The 21,845-nt window shown below is 36.1% G+C and overlaps 1 protein-coding gene across 8 annotated transcripts in view; it reads right to left on the bottom strand.

Annotated features, from left to right (window-relative positions):
- The window catches only part of WDFY3 (WD repeat and FYVE domain containing 3), a 296,015-nt gene that overhangs the window by 158,825 nt on the left and 115,345 nt on the right, over positions 1–21,845 (bottom strand). For all 8 annotated transcript variants that reach the window (XM_055111312.2, XM_034958524.3, XM_034958529.3 and 5 more), the window contains 5 exons: positions 20,863–20,986; positions 12,139–12,248; positions 7,892–8,053; positions 2,413–2,605; positions 23–209 (listed from right to left, as the gene is read on the bottom strand). In XM_055111312.2, the coding sequence (XP_054967287.2) occupies positions 23–209; positions 2,413–2,605; positions 7,892–8,053; positions 12,139–12,248; positions 20,863–20,986 (776 nt within the window). The remainder of the gene's footprint in view (positions 1–22; positions 210–2,412; positions 2,606–7,891; positions 8,054–12,138; positions 12,249–20,862; positions 20,987–21,845) is intronic.

Raw genomic sequence — 21,845 nt, 5'->3', positions numbered from 1 at the left:
TTCTTAAATTGAGCAGTCTTACCTAAGCAAGAGATCACAAAGAAAATTATATCCTTGCCATATCCGAAAATCATCCAGAAGTATTTGGGAAACATCGCTGGAATCTTTGAGGAAACAAGAAAGCCCAGCAAACATTTCGACAATTTCTAGGGGAGACAGGTCATCTGATTGCTGCATATTCTGAACACATGTAGATAAACACTCTTTCTCTGTAAGAATAGATAATTAAATAAATATGCATTATTCCTGACAATCGCTTAAAAATTTTTTAATTGTTAACTGTTGTTTAATGAAACATTAAATTTTAACATATCTGTAAAATACTATGAGATAAACGTAACACATTCTAAAAGTCAATATAAGAGTCATATGCATTGGGAAAGCACTGCCTCTAGGTAGTAAACAAAGGATAATACAGAAATGTGTTGAAAAATAGTTGACATGTATGTACCTGTAATTTTTTCACATATTTTGATGTTTTATCATAAAACAAATGGCCACTGCCAAATGATATTTTTGATCTTTTATATTGATATAGTAACAAGATGAAAAAAGCAAAAAACTATCTTCTAAGTTTAAGAAGAAAAATCTAGTAATTAGTTAAAACTTTAAGTTAGAGAGACTATATAGCCTGGCTAACATGGTGAAACCCTGTCCCTACTAAAAATACAAAAATTAGCTGGGTGTGGTGGCACGCGCCTGTAGTCCCAGCTACTCGGGAGGCTGAGGTAGGAGAATCACTTGAACCCGGGAGGCAGAGATTGCAGTGAGCCAAGATCATGCCACTGCACTGCACTACAGCCTGGGTGACAGAGCGAGACTGTCTCAAAATAAATAAATAAATAAATAAATTAGACAGACTATAGACCAATGAGATACAGAAATACTTTAGGAAATACAATTTTTTAAATTTTATTTGTATAATATATTACTAGTTTAAAACACAGTTATATCTTATCCCTGACTCTGAGGATTTGTAGCATTTCAAGGAAGACTTTCACTTTCTTATCTTTGGTGGTATGTATTTGTATAAAGAAACTCACTGTTACATAACAAAAGCTAAGATTTAACAGAGGAATGGGAGGAAATGTGCATTTAATAACTGACTCATATATTAGGTACTAGCTTTCACATATGTCACTTAATAAATGTAAGTGAACAAATTGGTGTATTAATTATTTTGAAAGAGTTTCAGGACAGTAATATCAGGTAGTTCTCAACTTGATGATTTGACTTAAGATTTTTCTACTTTATGATGGTGTGAAAGCAACATGTATTCAATAGAAACTGTACTTTATGTAACCATATAAGCATTGTTTTCCACTTTCAGAACAGTATTCAGTACATTACATGAGATATTTAATACTTTACTATAAAGTTGATTTTGTGTTAGATGATCTTACCCAACTATAGGCTAACATAAGTGTTCTAGCTACTTTCAGGGTAGGCTAGGCTAAGATATGATGTTCGGTAGGTTAAGTGTATTAAATGCGTTTTCGACTTACACTATTTTCAAATTATGATGGGTTTATTGGGACATAACCCCACCATAAATTGAGGAGCATCTGTGTATATACCAAATAAGTAGATTGCTTGAGATGCTAAGGCAATTGTCTCCTATACAGACATTTTAAAAGATAGCTGAATATTACATATACTTTAAACTAACAGTGTCTTCTTACTGCTGATAAAGAATCCACCTAATTCCATCTATGCTGCATGACAGATTATTACCTAGCAACTTATGCAATATCTTCAGAAAGACTGGTTACAGGATATCAAAAAAACTTCTTTTTTATTCAGTAAAAGAAGAGAGAAGAATAGGCTGTGACATAGAACTTTCATTACATTATGACTGAATTTACACAACAATGAAATTTTTTTTAACTTTTAGAAATATCCATTGTTGGCCAGGTGCAGTGGCTGACGCCTGTAATCCCAGCACTTTGGGAGGCTGAGGAGGGTGGATCACAAGGTCAGGAGTTCAAGACCAGCCTGGCCAAGATGGTGAAACCCTGTCTCTACTAGAAATACAAAAATCAGCCAGGTATGGTGGTGTGCACCTGTAATCCCAGCTACTCAGGAGGCTAGGGCAGAGAACTGCTTGAACCCGGGAGGATGGAGGTTGCAGTGAGCCAAGATCGCGCCACTGCACTCCAGCCTGGGTGACAGAGTGAGACTCCATCTAAAAAAAAAAAAAAAGAAATATCTATTGTTCAGAACTTATGAGGAGAATGTTTTACATTTGAAATGCCCCACAGATGAAAAAAAATATTTTCTTTTCTCTGGGCAAATTTATTTTTTATTTTAAAGAACAAGCTTTAGAATACTGAAAGATAAAAATAAATCTATTATTAAATGAAGAAAAGTGGAAGAAATTTAGAACACTTAAATATATAAAGAGATATTCACCATGAATATACTTCACTACATTGACACTAAGACCATGACGAGATATGGTCATGAGGACTTCTCCAGCACTCTTTCTCCAAGGCAGGTTATAGGGAGGGCACCAAGAGGTTATTGCACTGAATAGAAGCTGGAGATCATCTTTCTGAGCCAGCTCCTCCGCAGGGGAAACAAAACTGCACAGTTTCACTAAGATCTAAAAAATAAAACAAAACAAAACAAGAGTGTATAAGCAAAAATCAAATAATCTGATTTAAAAATGGGCAAATGAGCTGAATGGACTGCTCTCAAAAGAAGACATAGAAATGGCCAACAGGTATATGAAAAAATGCTCAACATCACTAATCATCAGGGAAATGAAAATTAAAACCACAATAAAGTATCACCTCAAGCCAGTTAGAATGGCTATTATCAAAGATAAAAAAGAACAGATGCTGGTAAGGAAGTAGAGAAAGGGGAACTCCTATATACTGTTGGTGAGAATGTAAATTAGTACAGCCATTATGAAAAACAGTATGGAGGATCCTCAGAAAAGTAAAAATACAACTACCATATGATCTAGCAATCCCCCTACTGGGGGTATATATCCAAAGGAAATGAAATTCGTATGTCAAAGAGATAGCTGCACTTCCATGTTTACTGCAGCACTATTCCCAATAGCCAAAATTTAGAATAAACCTAAGTATCCAACAGATGAATGGATAAAGAAAACATGGAATATATATACAATCTAATACTATTCAGCCATAAAAAAGAATGAAATTTTGTCATTAAAGGCAACATGGATAAACTTGGAGGACATTATGTTAAGGAAAATAATCCAGGCACAGAAAGATGAATATTGAATGCTTTCATTCATATGCAGAAGTTTAAAAAGCTGATCTCATGAAAGTAAAGAGTAGAATTTTGGTTACCAAGGGTGGATAAGGGAAGGCGAGTGGGGCAAGCTAAAGGCTGGTTAAGGGATACTGAAGTATAGTTGGGAGTAAGTTCTAGTGTTCTATAGCACTATAAAGTGAATATTATTAAAAAAACAATGTATTGTATATTTTTAAATAGGTAGAAGAATGAATTTTAAATGTTCCCAATGCAAAGAAATAATAAATGTTTGAGGTGATGGATATATATATGCTAGTTACCCTTGATTCGATCATTACACATTGTATACACAAAAATTATTACACTGTGACCTATAAATATATGCAATTATTATTTTTCAATTAAAATTAATAATGAAAGTTAAAAAACCGTAAGAGTGTATGTAAGTAAATAAATGGCTGATTATGTTATGACAGTAAACTAGTCCTACTTATATCACCTGATTTTTTAAAAAACATTTACTATCCTCTCTTCACCCTAATATTTTTGCATACTGTGGCTTGAAACAAGATAAAATAGCATTGCTTTTCCAAGTCAACATTTTATTTTTCTAACTTAGTTCTTTAATTTTTAGTTTGCCACTGGCGAAATGTAATTTTCTTCTCTAAAAAGGACAGTTTTAGAAAAAAAAGGAAGTAAAAATAGATCTTTAAAAGCAAAGATATTTTGAAATTGTTTCAATTTTCTATACAAGTAATAGAGGATATTAGAGTATAAATAATCTTCATTTCAGAGTATTTTAAATCTAGTTGCCAAAAACCTAAAGTCTGGCTTTCAAAGAAGACTCAAGACTTCTCAAGTACTGGAATGAGAACTTATTCTTTAACTGTGATTTGCAGAATACATACTACACAAGAGCACACACCATTAAGAGCCTGCCACTTGGGAATTCAGCAATGGTTTCTGCCCTCAATGGGCTCTTCCTTCTAATACCAGTTCAGGTTAGGAAAAGTTAACTTTTCTTCTCTTTGCTAAATTTTCTCATCTAAATATTTTTTTAAATATATAGTATGAATGAAATAACTATAACTCATGACATCATTTTATTCTCTTGAAAAAGAGCACTTCATGAAATTTTGGTATTTCAGCATCAGTGGAAAATAGCAGCCAGGTGTGGTGGCTCACGCCTGTAATCCTAGCACTTTGGGAGGCCCAAGGTAGGCAAATTACTTGAGTCCAGGAGTTTGAGACCAGCCTGGGCAACATGGTAAAACTCCATCTCTATAAAAAATTAGCTAGGCATGGTGGCAAGTTACTCAGGAGGCTGAAATGAGAAGATCACCTGAGCCCGGGAGGTCGAGGCTGCAGTGAGCTGTGATCATGCCACTGCACTTCAGTCTAGATGACAGAGTGAGACCTTGTCTCAAAAGAGAAAAAGAAAAGAAAAGAAAAGAGAACAGAAGAGAACAGAAGAGAAGCGAAGCTCAATAGAGAGAGGTAGCTGAAATATCACATTTTATCTGAGAAAACTAGGCCTTCCTTTTCCTATTGCCCTCAAATGCAAAAACTTGCTTAGATATAAAAGCTTTCTAATTCATAGCTGCCAAGTATCAGAAAGGAAAAAAAGGTTTAAGAATTCATAAAAACAATAAAATATTTATAAAATCAGTAAATATGGTACCCTTCCCACCAAATGCCTGGAGAAACTGCTGGATACCTAATGTCCATTAATATGTGTAATATGTCATCATCTTTTACCATATGTGAATACAGACAGTTAAATGCAACAAAAAAGTGTATTCTCAGAGGGGAGTATTACTGATTATAGTTGTTGTTGGTTCTGACACTGCCTTATGTGATTAGCGAGACAAATGCCAGTTTTCCAATTTGGTACATAGAAAACAAACCCACAAATAATAAAATACTTTTTTACAAATCAAATCACTGTTCTCAAACTGGATGCAAGGATTTCTTGAATTTGTTGACTTATAAGATAACTGGTTCATCTTTATAGGCAGAAGGATTCCTACAAATAATCTAGTACGATCCTTTCATTTTTACAGAACAGAAAACTGTAAAGTCAATTTCTCATTCCTGGCTGGGTGTGGTGGCTCACGCCTGTAATCCCAGCACTTTGGGAGGCTGAGGCGGGAGGATCACTTGAGCCCAGGAGTTCGAGACCAACCTGGCCAACATGGTGAAACCTCATCTCTACTAAAAACACACAAAAAAACTAGCCAGGCATGGTGGCACAGCTTGTAATCCCAGCTACTTGGGTGGCTGAGGCACAAAAATCGCTTGAACCCAAGAGGCAGAGGTTGCAGTGAGCCAAGATTGCACCACCACACTCCAGCCTGGGAGACAGACCAAAATTCTCTCCAAAAAAAATTTCTCATTCCTCTTCTGCCTCTACACTAACCACTTATATTTGTAAGAACTCTGTTACAAAAGTCCAACAAAGTGTGGCAGAGCAATAACTGGCCACATCAACAACAACAAAAAAACTGAATGCCTGCATGAAGCATTACCAAATACTAAAGTCCCAGGAAACCATCTGTCACATAATACAAACGTAGGGATTGCATCTATTTTAAAACATTTAATAAGTTCGTGTCAATTGGTTTCCTAGACACAATGATGAAAACATTAGCCTGCGATGAGGAACTAAAACAAAGAAAGTGATACACTAAAAGCAGCAGTGAACTAGGAGTTGGGAGAGCTAGGTTTTTATCACTGTCACTTGCCTACTATGGATCATAAACCAGAATATTAGTTTCCACAACTGTAAATGAGGAGTTTGATTTAAATTATCTTTTGAGTCCCTTTTGGCCTTAATATTCAATGACTTTAGTATGCTAAAGTGACTCCCACATGATCGAAAGTCAGCACCTGGTTTTCAAATAGAAATAATTTTTTAAAAAACTTTGCTATGCTTATGTAGGTATTAAAAGTATAAAATGCAGATTCCATTTATTACCTAAGGCATTAGTTCTTTAAAAGGGGTTTATTGAAATGAGGCTGCTATTCTAATCAGCAAAGATTAACCCACCACATTCATCAGCAATATCTTCAAGCAGCTATAATTCCTATGCGATTTACTCCTTCATTTATTCCCATTGCTTTTCTTAGCCAATCTAATTCAGGAATCAGATAGATCTGAGTTCTAATCCTATTCCTGCCATTTGCTTACATAATCATTTTGGGGAAAAACAAAAGCTCTGAAGTCGTGGGGTTATCTTGCAAATTGAGATGTGAGATGAGAAATGTTAACCACAAGCACAAAAGTGTCTAACAGATCAAGTGTTCAATAAACATACTGATTTAGTATTTTACTTGATAATCCCATTCATTTACTTTCTAAAACTGTCTTGGTCTCACTCTCTCCTGTCCTTTCATCACTAGCAGCTCTACCAAACAGAGTCATCCTTACAGTAAAGAGCCCAGTGACATGAGGTGAGCCTGCAATCATTACTCTATACAGCTCTATCTTTTCTACCCCAATCCACTGTTCTCTCTATTCTCTTCCTACTCTCAGTAGTGGTGATGGTGGCAGTGGCAGTAATCACAGTTACTTCTCCTTCCTATCTACTATGTGCTAAGCTGAAAATCGTACCTTTACATATTATGTCATTTAAGCCTCAAAAAACCTTTTAGGTAGATATCATTTTCATTTTACAGGTGCGAAATCTGCATCTTAGATGACTTTGCTTTTGAGAACTAGATCTAAACATGTTGTTGTTTTTAACTGTTGATTGGGTTAAAAAAACATGTAAAATTTACCATCTTAACTGTTTTAAGAGTGTGGTACAGTAATGTTAACTATATGTACACTGTTGTGCAACAGAACTTCATCTTGCAAAACTGAAACTCTACTCCTATAGAAAAATAATTCCCTTTTCTTCTTTCCCTTAGTTCCTAGCCACCAGTATTCTACTTTCTGTTCCACCTGTATGACTACTTTAGATATATTATATAAGTGGAATCACGCAGTATTTGTCTTTTTGTGTCAAATGTTGTTTTTTTAATACTGTATTAGACCAATGGACAGATTATATTCTATATGTTTGTTTGCTTGTTTTGACAATTTTCTGCCAAGAAAGGATATCATACATGATGACTATATTCCTGGGCTAGCTAATAAAGGTCTATCACACATTTGTTAACCCACAATGCTATTAAAAGAACAGTGCTAACAGTGGGAAAGAAGAGCCTTACAGGCAGGGCAGAGGAGGAGGCAGCCACCACCAAAGTAAACTGTCTTTACAAGTGAAATATTTATAGGCTGGGGACTTCCTGTATATAAACAGCAACTAGATAGAATTTTGAGACATTATAAGAAATATTATCCAAATCTTTATATCATTTTCAAGTTTTCCTTGCTTAGTTCATTTTAGAGACATTCCGATATATCAAAAGTAATCTCAATGGCTGGATCTGTTCAGAGAAACAAACTTGCTAATGCTTCACTCAAATATTCCTGAAAAGAATATTTCAATATTATTTCTGCAGATTCAAAAAATGTGACAATTATATGAGATAAAGTCATACTATCATAAATAAAATGAAATATGAGTTAAAAAATGGAATATGTAAAACATCTATTTAGGAAGTATACCCACTTCCCTTTAAATAGGGTGGAGGTAGGCAATAGCACCTTTCATACCTGTACAAAAACTTTCTGGAGTAGTCCTCGACGTTCTGCTAAAGGTAGCTCATTCTGTGCACCTCCAACTGCCTCAGGCACATGTGGAAGGTCAAAAAACAGATATAAACATTTAACCAGGGTGGAAGGCACTGACATTGTTGTCATGCAGTCCACGGTTTTCTGGAAAACAAGCCAATAAATAAGTGAATAGATAGACACAACTATAATTGGTACAGCCAAATAATTCACAAATGTTAACCCGAAAATTATATATAAAGGTAACTTTTTAAAATGCATGTAAGAATTTAAAAATGACTCCAAGTGAAGAAATATACAACTATGCATCTGAACAATTTTGCTTTAATCAAATAGTGAGATTTTGTTATATAGTAAATTATCAATTAAATTTAATATTTATTTATTAAAAAGCAGCATGTTTCGGAAGCATAAGCTTTAGAATTTAGAAAAACAGACACTTAATAACTACGAACTTCAGCAAACTACTTAATTCTCCTGAGATTCACTTGCCTTTCTTATAAAAATAGATAGAATGATACACCCTTCTCATGGCTATCATGGGAGTTATGTAAGATAATACATACAAAGATACATTAAGCACTAAATTGTATATTCATTGCTGCTTTACTATTATTTTTATCTTTATTCTTATTGTAGATTTTTGAGGCTGGAAAGACACTTGAGTGATAAAGCCATCACTGACACAAATACATCTCTATATTATTTTCAAAGATATCCAGAGGAGAAACTCTAGACCTTCTTACAGTACGTATTTCAACATTGTTAAGTATGATATAATATTTATCAAAATTTTCCATGGTGCAGTTTGGAACAAAAAGTTCAACTGCACTAGAGATCAACAGACTGGTATAATCTGTTGATTAGTTAGTTTACTTTCTCAGAAAACATTTATTGAGTGTCCAGGGAATGTCAGGCTGTGTGCTGGGAGCTGGGCATGCAAAGACGAAGCATCTCTGTCCTTCAAAAGACCACAGTCGACTGGAATTATTAGAGTCCTAAGTAACTATGACTTAATCTCTTAAGACTTCAGTCTAACAATGGTAGTATATACAGGCTAATATAAAAGGGATTGACTAACACTGCCAGGAATGGCATTAAAAAGGATAAGGAATTAAAATAAAAAGGGAAAGATCACCTGGAAGATACATAGGAGGTTAGGCCATATGGTACAGTATTTTTGAAGAAACACAGATTCCAAAAATGCTGACTCCTGACGAGCCACAATAATAATGGCTAACCTTGAATTACTGTTTACTATATAAGAGGCATAAGGCTAATAAGCACTTTACATACATCATCTCACCTATTCCTTAAGTCAACCCCATGACTTCATTTGTAAAATGATCCTTATTTCACAAATGAAGCAACTGAGGTTCATCACTTACATACCCTGCTTTAGGTCAGACAGCTGGCTAACTGGCTTACAAAGTGTGTATGCTCAATGACTTATGAAAATAGTCTCACATTTTATTCTCTTGGCAGTGATGACCCAGTGAAGTGTTACAAACAAAAAGTAAAAGAGCTAGATTTCAGAAAATTAGCTGGTGGTAATACAGATCATAAATTAAATATACAGAGCCAGAAGGAAAGGGTAACTGGGAAACTAACCCCCCAAACCACACGAGAGATGGGGCCGGAACTAATGCAGTAGCAGGGTGATGAAGAGAAAGCTTCAAGACTATCCCTGGCAAGATGTGGCCCCTTTCTACATACCCAACATACCATTTCTTGTCTCAAATACTCTAAACCTTTTGTTCTATTCATCTACGATTATTTCTTAACACTTATGTTACCATACATTTAATGTTCAGTTTAAACATCTGCTATGTCTCAAAGTTTACTGAACTCCTCATCTTTCCTTCTACCCTCACTTTCAAAATGTTTAACTCTCACATTTCTATTTTCAATAGCACTATATATGCCCCATTATTAAATATTATGGTACTACCTTTTTCTGCTTCATCTCTTACATCTACACATTGAGTCAGGACCATGTTTTGGTCATCTCTGTGTATCGCTGCTACCAGCAGAAAATGGCACTCAAACAAGGTAGCTCCAAACATAACAATGAATTTGCTTTTTAAATGTATCTATTTCCAGATAGATTATTACTAGGTTTAGCTGGCCACTAAGCAAAGTGGTATGATGTTTCATTTTCATTTATTGTAGATAGATTTAAAGTATAACTTGGCATCTAAACTTGTAATTTTTTAAGTGATTAGGTTTTTATAGAAAATATGAATAAATGTAGAAAACTGTATTAAAAGTTAATATTACTTATATTAAATATCAATAGTAAATATTTAAATTATATAAAGTTTTAATAGCAAATAAACATATGCTATTCTAAACCAAATTTTGGTATAGTAACATACATACATTTACAGCTACCATCAACAGCAAACAGAATTGAGATTTTGTTACTCATCCAGTAGAGTCAGATACATGAAAACAATGGTCTGTCTACTCTGGGACCATTTGAAGATTACTTACAATAACCAACCCTCTCCATTTGCCTGAGACTGTGCAGTATCCTGAGATGCAGGCCTTCCTATCCTAAAACCTGGAAAATCCCAGGAACACCAGGACAGGTTGGTTACACTAATTCCCTGAGTTAAAAAAAAAAAAAAAAAAAAAAAAAAAAAAGAGGGCCAGGCACAGTGGCTCACGCCTGTAATCCCAGCACTTTGGGAGGCCAAGGCAGGTGGATCACCTGAGGTCAGGAGTTCGGGACCAGCCTGGCCAACATGGTGAAACCCCGTCTCTACCAAAAATACAAAAATTAGCTGGGTGTGGTGGCATGCGCCTGTAATCCCAGCTACTCGGGAGGCTGAGGCAAGAGAATCGCTTGAATCTGGGAGGCGGAGGTTGCAGTGAGCCGAGGTCGCACCATTGCACTCCACTCCAGGCTGGGTGACAGAGCAAGACTCCACCTCAAAAAAAGAAAGAAAAAAAAAGAGAGAAAAAACACAGCAAACAAATAAAAAGAAAACAGATCATTCCGAGGACAAAATTCTAAGAGATAATTACTTTGGGTTACTGACAGGTTTCAGGATATGGTTACCAAGACGTATGCACTGTATCTGCTGTGGCCAGTCACATGGTACAATTATGTTACAGTTAAGTAGGTCCATTATTACATGATGAGAGTGTTTGAAAGTCCACTGTAACTTAGACAACAGACATTCCCAAGATTGGTACTGACTTTGGTAGGTAATTATACTCTGGATTTTAGAAGGCTGAATTAATCTCTTTCATCCCCAAAACATGAAAGGCCAAAAATCAGGTATCCAAATAGCTCATTAATGAGCACATGCAACATATTTCATGACAGATAATTACAGCTGATTTGGAGGAAATAAAAAGCAATCTCCAGAATAAATCAAATGAGAAGAAAATATATATTATCCTAAAAATGTCAATGTTTCCTTATTTCCCATTAAAATTTAAAACTATTTTCCATGTCATTTGTTCTTTATAAGCTGAGTGACCTTAGATAAAGAGTGATTTTTTTATTTTTCCTGAGCGAGAGTTTCCCTAACATCAGTGACAAAAGTGCTGGGCTGGGCCTGATGGACCCAGAGCTCCTGAGCTACTTGCCACCAGCCAGAAATAGTCCATCTGTTTGCCCAGAATGCTCTACAAATGGTATCATTAAAATAATTTTTTTTTTAGAGACAGGGTCTCACTCTGTCACCCAGGCTGGAGTGGTGTGATTATGGCTCACTGCAGCCTCAACCTCCCAGGCTCAAGCAATCCTCTTGCCTCAGCCTCTGAACAGCTGGGACTTCAGGTGCAGGCCACCATGCTCAGCTAATTTTTTTTTTTTTTTTAAAGAGATTGGGGTCTCTCTATGTTGCCCAGACTGGTCTCGAATTTCCGGGCTCAAGCAATCTTCCCACCTTGACCTCTCAAAGTGCTGCAATTACAGGTGTGAGCCTCTGAGCCCAGCCACAAATGGTTATGTCCTATGTGTGTTACAACATATCGAGATGGAAAACACTGCGCTAAGCCATGCGTTTCCTTATGAGTAAAATGCATTGAACATCAAACTCCTCGCAGAGATGTTATGAGAAGCATGAAATAATGTTTTTAAAAAGTTAGAAGAATACAAATGATTATCATAGTATCTCATTTGGATATAATGATGAATTTAATAATAAAATCACAAGAGAGGCTATAAAATAAAGACGCTGAGTTATCAAACATGAAAACTAAGAACTTACCTGACCAGAGGAAGCTAACAAATTAATTGTCGTTAGAAGCATCCAGCCTCTACTGGCTTCTTCACTCTGATTGATCTCCAGGAACTGAACTATGGCCCGACTTGCAGCCTCTATAAAACCAAAGGGAAAGCCATTAAGTGGGGGAAAAGTCACATATAAAGAGGTTCTTCTTTAAAACCTACCAAGGAAATGAAAATTTACTAAGCACATAATTATATCAGCACTATTACATATAGAAAAACTTTAAAAATAGCAATGTTTTAATGGTATTCATAAACCTTTATATCATTAATACAGAAATGTAAAAGCCAACCTATATATTTCAGGGAAAGTTATGACAGGAGCTAATCAAAAAGTCATGGAAGAGGTGAAATTTTACCTAAAACTACCTGGAAAACAAGCACATGTTTGTCCAGGAAGTAGGAGTGATTAAGGGTGCAGAGAAAATAAGAGCACAGCAATAAAACAAGAGTGGCTAGAGGAATGAGCCTGACACATACAGATCAAGACAAAGAACTGTGATAACACTTTCTTAACATTATAGAAGAGCACTGTTGAGAAGTGCAGTCTAATACCAACAGTAGTGATTTAAAAAATAGAGATGCCTAATTATGAAGGAGGGTAAGCTACTGGCTGTATTTGATTTTCTGGGCAAGAGGGAGCAAATGCAGTTTCTTGAGCAAAGGAGATGATGAAAGGATTATACTAAGACTATTAATCTAGTAGTAATGTGTATGACAGACTGGAAGGCTAAGGAGAATGGTGAGAGGGAAATAAGAGGTTTCCTAAGTAATACACAGAGGAATAACTTGAGCAGCTGAGAGTAGGAAGAGAGAAACGTGAAATACATAAGACAGCCAATCACAGAACTGCAGACTTGGAAGAATCTTCAAAAGTAAATTTAGTTGATTATATTTCTTATTAGAGAGAAGAGTAAATGGAGAAGTCTCTAAATATGTATCTAATTTCATCAGCATGGTTTGCCAATTTTTATAGTAACATATGATAGGAGTTAAAATTGTCAGAAAAGAAGTCCAATTTGGCAGGGCATGGTGGCTCATACCTGTAATCCCAGCACTTTGGGAGGCCAAGGCGGGCAGATCACCTGAGGTCAGGAGTTCGAGACCAGCCTGGCCAACATGGAGAAACCCCATCTCTACTAAAAATACAAAAATCAGGCGGGTGTGGTGTCATGAGCCTGTAATCCCAGCTACTTGGGAGGCTGAGGCAGGAGAATCACTTGTACCCAGGAGGTGGAGGTTGCTGTGAGCCAAGATCACGCCACTGCACTCCAGCCTGGGCAACAGAGTGAGACTCTGTCTCAAAAAAAAAAAGAAGTAAGTCTAATTTGTTCACTAGGAACTAACTGGGTAAAAACTAACATATACTTGGTGGCTCACGCCACCAAGGTCAGGAGATCGAGGCCATCTTGGCCACTAACACAGTGAAACCCCGTCTCTACTAAAAATACAAAAAATTAGCCGAGTGTGGTGGTGGGCACCTGTAGTCCCAGCTACTTGGGAGACTGAGGCAGGAGAATTACTTGAACCCAGAGGCGGAGGGTGCAGTGAGCAGAGATCACACCACTGCACTCCAGCCTAGGCAACAGAGCGAGACTCTGTCTCAAAAACAAAACAAAACAAAAAACTAATGTATACTTAACACACTTCATAAAGAAGTAGAAAGTAGAAAATAAGATTTAGGTTATCTTAGATGTATTTTTTCTTCAATTTAACATAAAATAAAAGTGTTTTATTAGATAACTGAATACAAGACTTACACATGATTCTGGGCTGGGCAAAGTTTCATCTTTGTAAACTTCCATTTGAGGGAACATTTTAGCACGAATATTTTAAAAACAGATTCTTTTTATTGAGTCTTAACTATATATCAAGCATTGTGTTAAGTACTTGTGGGTTTAACTCATTTAACCTTTACAAGAACCCTGTGAGTTATTTTCTACTAATATATCCCTTACAATAGTATAAGTTGAGAAATGCAGAACATAAGTAATTTGCCTACAATCACATAGCTAGTCAGTGAAAGAGATCTGGATAGGGCTGAGGTTGAATGATACAGGGAGATTCCAAACTCCATCGACAAAACAAACTATCTTTACATAACAAATATATTTTACTATTTTGTAAAGAATAGCATAACAGTATCACTGTAAAAAAAATAACTTTTATTTTCACCTACCAATTTCAATATGTGTCATTAAGAATATTTCAAAGGCATCTCCCACTTTTTATTTTATTATTTTTCTGAGACAAGGTCTCACTCTATTGTTCAGGCTGGAGTGCACGATCACGGCTTACTGCAGTCTCAATCTCCTCAACTCAAGCAATCCCTCCGCCTCAGTCCCCCATGTAGCTGGGACTAACAGTATGCACCACCATGCCTGGCTAATAAAAACAAAATTTTTTTGTAGAGACAGAGTATCGCTGTGTTGCCCAGGCTGGTCTCAAACTCCTGAATTCAAGTGATCCTCCTGTCTTGGTTTCCCAAACTACTGGGATTACTTGTACCTGGGTGTGAGCTACTGTGCCCAGCCTCACGTTTTATTTTAAATGAGGTAAGCAGCTCATTTTAAAAGTATATAGCATTTAGTGCTATCTTAAAAAATTATGTATATTAGCAAGGAATTTTAAATAAAACCTCCATAAATCAAACGGTTTCTTAAAACTTTGGGTAAAAAATGCCCACTACTAGTCAGAAACATACTGGATCTTTTAATTTCAATAATATTTAACAAATTCAAATATAAACGATTTAACTTAAGTTTTTAAGAGTTAATGAAAGAATATATTAATATTAACCTATCTTTAGAGTTGTCAATCATTTGATTCAAGCTTTATCTTTCACACTGCATTTCAATACATATAGTTAGAATGAAAAACACAGAAATGAAGTTCATAAAGCCCAGGATTTCATTAAATAAGTAAAGAATGCAGACAATCTTAAATGCAATTTCTCAGCCTACACTGAGAGTAAACAAATGAATTCAATTAGCATTCAGAACAACCAGAATGCAAAACATGTTAATAAGTGAAATACAAGTTTTCCTTTGCAAAGTCCATTTAAAGCGTATGCCATTTTCAAATTTATGCTTCACAATGATGGTGAGTCACATTAATGGTATTATTACACTTATTTAATTAATGAAGACACGAAGCCCTAAACACCCTTGCCCCCTCCAAAAAAAAATTCCACAAGTTAGTCAGAAAAACAATATTAGAACTCACAGCTTCCATGCTTCTTTTCATTTGACAATATATAACCACATCTTGGGAATGAAATTACCTGAAGGTGTTGTGGCTTTGAAATCCTTGGGGGACAGCAGGGCACACTGTTTTTCTGTTTAAAAAAAAAGGCTGGGTTGTCTAAGTAGGGATTCACTAAATTCCACTAATCCCACCACAAGAGTACTGGGGTCAACATCATCCAGTCTCTCCATTGCTGGATTGCTGCCCATATTGGGGATTGCACTACTAGGTTTAACAGTGGCACCTAGCATGTAGAAAAACATTAATAATAAACTAAAGATACTACTTTATGCAGGTAGGAATTTTCTGCTTTGCTGATATAAATTGACCATGTGCCCTTAAACTTAAGCAGAATTAGAACTGGCTGAGCTAACTAGAAGAGATGGGGAAAAATCTTAAGATACACCCTCTATACAATCTGGCCACAACATTATGTTTTTGTCAAATTAACTGAGTCACTACTTACTTCCAGCAAAAGCCACATGGAGGCAAAGGACCAAGAAAGAATTAAGGGAGACAAGGAGACTGTGACTTGACCTAAACTTATAACAAATCATCCATGTATCCATTTTGCAACTTGATATTCCCTAAAAGGTTTCCATTTTCACAAACTTCAGATAGATGTAAACAACAGAACTGCATATAAGCTTGTTTCCTACTGAGATATCTACAGCCCATATCTCAAGTAATCTGATAAAAAAAGGCTGTGTCTGTGGGTGCTGATTAGGTAACACCCAAAATAACAAGTCTTCCATAGCAAATTCAGAGGGATACTGGAAGAATAATCTTGTTCTGGTGAACAACAAACACAGCCAACCTTCAAAGGAATAATAAAAGGTTCACTTCACCTGTTTTTTTGTAGAAAAAGTGTGTGAATGTAAATTATGACAAAATTCTTTTCAATGATAACCTCCTATAAAATAAAAGGTTATATGAGCTATCTAAAGTAGTCCAATTTACAGAAGAAGAAAGCAGAATGGTGGTTGATGGCCAGGGGCTGAGGAGAGGGGGAAATGAGGAGTTGCTGTTCAATGGGTATAGTTTCAGTCATGTAAGACACAAAAAGCTCTAGAGATCTGCTGTACAGCGCGGTATGTATAGTTAACAGTCTGTACTGCACACTTAAAAATTGGTTAAGAGGGTAGATCCCATATTAAGTGTTTTTTTAAGCACAATAAAAATAAGTAAATAAAAAATAAAGATGAAATATTAAGAGTTGGATGATTTAGGATATACTTAGGCCCTGAAAAATCTAGAACTTTTTACTAGAAAAATCAATAGGTCACAAAGTCTCCATGAATGTATTTTTGATAACAACACTGACCAAAAGAATCTTCCAATGTTCTAAACTAAAAACGAAAGAAAAAAAACAAGGATTCCCATAGCCAGGGTAAGGCTAACTGAGGAGACACTCCAGAATTATGTTCTTCTCTCCTAAAAATCAGGAAGGCTGGCCCTTCTAACTCTACTCCGATTCTCAAAGCATTTAAAAAAAAAAAAAGGCAGAGAAATCCTATGTCCAAAATCAGTAAAAATTTAGGTGCTAGTAATACACGGGTGAACACAACAGACAATAAAATTAAATAAGTAAATAAAATACTTTCAGATGATAACAAAGCTATGAAGGTTAACATACAATGTGACTGAATAGATACTAATGGGTGTGGGGACACAGGATAGAAGACCTATTTGAGATACGGTACTTAGGAAAGATCTTTCATGAGGAAGTAACACACAAAATAAATTGAATATCATAGGATTCAAAGGTTAATGAATTTCACAAGCTTAAAACTAAAAATTATGTGAAATTACACAATATAAAAAAAATGTATCTTAAAAAATCCCTAGTTAATAAGATGTCATCAATGAGGAAAAGTGGATGAAGGGCACATGATCCTAGCTACTATTTTTGAAATTTCCTAAGAGTCTACGATTATTTTAAACTTAAAAGTTAAAAAAAATACTTGTGTAATTCTTACTGTAATTAACAATGAGACATCTTCTACTTGATTTAAGACATCTTTCATTACATCTAAAAAATTGCCCTGTGGATGTAAAATCATAAAGGGAGTTAGGAAAACAAATCTCCAGTGTAGCAAAATATCTTTCTACAAACATGCAGATTAGGTATTTAAAAATATAGTAACAGAGGCAAGTATAAATAAGTTTTAGGAATTTTTTCCTAATCTAGTATGTCATTCAAGAAAGAATGGGGATACCTAATTTCATCAGCGTGGGTATTTCCTCACAGTACTGTGAAAATGGATGAATACATCCATTAAAATGCTTGTAAAAGGATTTTTAAAAGGTATAAACTTTTAAGAACAAGAACAGAATAAGTGAAAGCAATGAAATTTTGGATATTAAAATAGCAGAGAGATTCACGGTTACTGATTAGCAAACCCTAGAATCTTGAAGTAATTCAGGAAAAGTGGAAAAGCAATCAAACTACCAAAGAACCCCTGAGAGGCTCAGGAATGGGTGGCACAACGCACCTTTGGAAGCAGAAGTAAATAAGGAACTACACAGAGAAGGACTGGTGGAAAATATGTTCAAGAGCAGTTAGACCCAAGGTCCCTAATACTATGTGGGCCCTAGACCAGAGGTTTGTTTGTTCACTGAAAAGAGTAAGAGAGGGAGTACGGATTGAGGGGCACAAGGCACCATGTGGACATACAAAGGTAAAATAAAAGCTTATATACTAAACCTTGAGGTCCCCAAACCTTTCCCCTACTTTGCTTCCAAAATGCTGAGTCAGGCATATATCTTCCAAGCAGAGACTGGACAATTCTCTGAGCACCTGCTTGGTTTAGGAAAAAGATCACCAAAAAAACAGCCTAGCAAGATCATCTTATGTTGCAGCCCACAGCTGCAAGCTTCACACACAATTAAAAAGCTTTTTAATGCTCCATTCTTATGTAAGAGCAGATGATCAAGGGTGAGACATGTACGGACATTCTCTAACATAAAAGACAAAGACAAAAACAAATTGATAAAAAAAAAACCTTTTTATTAAACCTGAAAGAAACAGATTATTTATGGAGACAAAAATCTGAAAGAAAAACAAGAAACCGCCGGGCGCAGTGGCTCACGCCTGTAATCCCAGCACTTTGGGAGGCTGAGGCGGGCGGATCATGAGGTCAGGAGATCGAGACCATCCTGGCTAACACGGTGAAACCCCATCTCTACTAAAAAAAAAAAAAAAAAAAAAATTAGCCAGGCGTGGTGGCACATGCCTGTAGTCCCAGCTACCCAGGAGGCTGAGGCAGGAGAATCGATTGAACCCAGGAGGTGGAGGTTGCAGTGAGCTGAGATCGCGCCACTGCACTCCAGCCTGGGGGCCAGAGTGAGACTCCGTCTCAAAACAAAAACAAAAACAAAAACCCCAGAAAGATGAGAAGAAAATGCAGCCCCAAAATAATAGAAAGCAGTTAAGAAAGAACACTTAGAAATGAAAAATATTTTTTAAAATGAGAAAAATATAATGTCACAAATGAAAAAAAAAACTCTATAGAAGAGAGATGATAAAATTGAGGAGTTCTCTTAGCAAGTAGTCAAAACACAAAGATAGAAAATGAGAAGAAAGATAAGAAAATGAGAGGAACAGTCTAAGAGGTCATCTAACTAGAAGGAGAAAACAGAGAAGGATATCATTAAACAATTCATGAAACTTTGCCGAAATTAAAGGATATGAATAACCAGACTGAAAGAGTTCAATGAGTACCCAGCACATGTATAAAAATAGGTCTACCACAAGTCATGTTATTATGAAATTTTAGAAAAGCAGGGACAAAGAGAGGATCTTAAAAGCTTCTAGAAAAAAAAAAATAGGTCACAGAGGAAAAAAAAATCAAGAATCTACGTAGCTTTCGATTTCTCAATAACAATGTAAGAGCCTAAATTATAAAAGAAAATTTTTTAAATTCTGAGACAAAATGATTTCCCACACATAACCTGATACTTACTTAAAGGATGACTGATAATAATGCAAGCTGCAAGATTTTCCAAAATGACCCTGAGTGCTCATCCTGGGCTGCATGGAAGGACAGAGCTAAGACACCCACCACTGACCATCTCAACCCATGGTCAACTTTCCCAAGCAATTGGTAGCTTCTAATCTCTGCTAAGAGGACCTCGTGGATTACACAGCTAGCATTCTCAAACAACTCCTATAAATATCTAACAAGTATTCAATGGCCTAAGTCATAGGCAGTTTAAATGTCTCTTTACTAACAAGATTACTCTTGAGCTTGTCCTTTAGGAATGGAGAACAATGGGGGATGGAGAGGAGGAGACAGAAGTATCTCTCCATTTAAAGGTAAACCACAGCTGCGTATTCAGCACATCTCCCCAGCACATGTATCTGTGAGATCACGAGAGTCGTAGATATGTGTCTTCTTGTCTCTTATTGACCCTTGGTTTTGTATTAAATACATTTCCTTTTCTATAATAATCATGCTGTATGATGTAGTGGAATTTGTTCTAAGTCCTGGCAGCTGAAAGGTTGTCAGGCTAAAGGTATCACTTTACTTACTGAAAAGAAAAGAACCCATTTTTCACAGCAATAGTCAAAAAATGTTTAACTCATGGTATGTCTAAAACAACAAGCAGAACAAAACCCTGATAACTCCCCTGTATCGTTTTTTATAAAGCTGCTGGAAAATATGCTTTACCAAAATTAGGAATTAAGGGATTCAGGAAAACAGAATCCACCCCCAAAAAACGAAAAGGCATCCCAGGACAATGTGAATAGTGATGTTAAAATGGCAGCTGTGCACTGGCCTAGAGAGCAACTACTACAGATGACACAGAGACCCCTAAGTAGCTTATGGTCTACTGGGAAGATCAAGACACATGCACAATGACCACCCAGGAGGTTGAGAAGAAAAACAGTAGTTCAGAACAGAAAAAAATTTTCTTTGCCTAAAGAAATCAAAAAGCATTTCATCAAGGAAGCATGACTTAATCATGCTGACATTTAGACATATTGAAATGAGGAAAGATTCTCCTTCCTCAGTGAAGCATTCTAAGTAAATGATTAAAATAAGAGTATACACGTTTGAAGACTACAGACAGCTGGATTTGGTTGAAATACAGAAAAGAAAACAAGCAATAGAGCAGGGTATGCTGAAAAAAAAAAAAAAAAGACCAGATGATAGCTTTGCCTTAAATTTCATGCTGAGGAATTTGTATTTTGTTCAAAGGGAAACAGAGTATTTTAAAGGGTTAGGGTGGAAGTGGTAGTGGTCCAGGCAGAGTAGCCTTGAGCAGAACTACTCGAGAGTTGAAGATGCTGAAACCAGGAAAAGAATGTGACTCTAAGAAAGGGAAAGGGAATGGGTAAATGAACTCAATGTGCTGAGAACAAGGTCTGTTTTCCATTTAATTTTAACGGGACTTTTACAGAACTGCTTGTTCATTCAAACAAATCAGTTTTTGCTGGCTACTGTAAAAATACCTGTGGATTTGTTTGATGCTCTCCTTCGAATTTCTGTCACCATTAGTCGTGAGACTTGTGTTGTGAACTGTAGAAGATCAGAAAATTTTTCTGTCATTGTATTTGGCGGAGCATTTCCAAAAACCTGTAGATAATAAAGGACATTGTTAATGAAGCACTGAAAAATTTTTCTTTTTATTTTGTGAATTTTGAAGTGTGGTATGACTTGAAAATCAAGTCCAGAAAAGTCTACCTACACAGTTACTTTGAATCTTAATATGTTGAAAATACAACTCTTTCAATAAATCACGTCTAGCCACATTTCCTTTTACATATAAATTTGTTGAAGAAATGATTAAATAAATAAAATCTAAGACCCATAGACATTATTGATAAAATTTGAATCAATCTCACGAAAAACATTAGAAATTATAACGTTTCTTTTTTTTGGGGGGGGACGGATTCTCACTCTGTCGCCTAGGCTGGAGTGCAGCGGCACGATTTTGGCTCACTGCAACCTCTGCCTCCTGGGTTCAAGCTATTCTTCTGCCTCAGCCTGCCAAGTAGCTGGGACTACAGGCGCATGCCATCACGCCTGGCTAATTTCTGTATTTTTAGTAGAGATGGGGTTTCACCATGTTGGCCTGGCTAGTCTTGAACTCCTGACCTCTGGTGATCCGCCTGCCTCAGCCTCCCAAAGTGCTGGGATTACAGGCGTGAGCCACCACATCCAGCCAACATTTTTCTGAGGAAAGCTAATTTGAGAATTTAGAGAAAAGTTATAAAGGATCTTTGATGGAGTACAAGCACACTGGATGGTGAAAAGCAGCTCTAATGCTAAATCCCAGGCTGACGTCAGAATTCACTAAACTCATTTCATGTCTCAGAATTTCTTCATTCTAATCACAATAATTTACAAAACAAGGCTGTTACCAAAAAAACTAGAAAAAAGAAAATAAATGGGAGGGTCATGAAACAAACTTGTTTTTACACAAATTTTAAAA

Source organism: Pan paniscus, chromosome 3 (genome assembly GCF_029289425.2).
Source record: "Pan paniscus chromosome 3, NHGRI_mPanPan1-v2.0_pri, whole genome shotgun sequence".
Taxonomy (NCBI): domain Eukaryota; kingdom Metazoa; phylum Chordata; class Mammalia; order Primates; family Hominidae; genus Pan; species Pan paniscus.
Note: the sequence above shows the minus strand (reverse complement) of the source record. Positions and strands in the feature narration are given on the sequence as shown.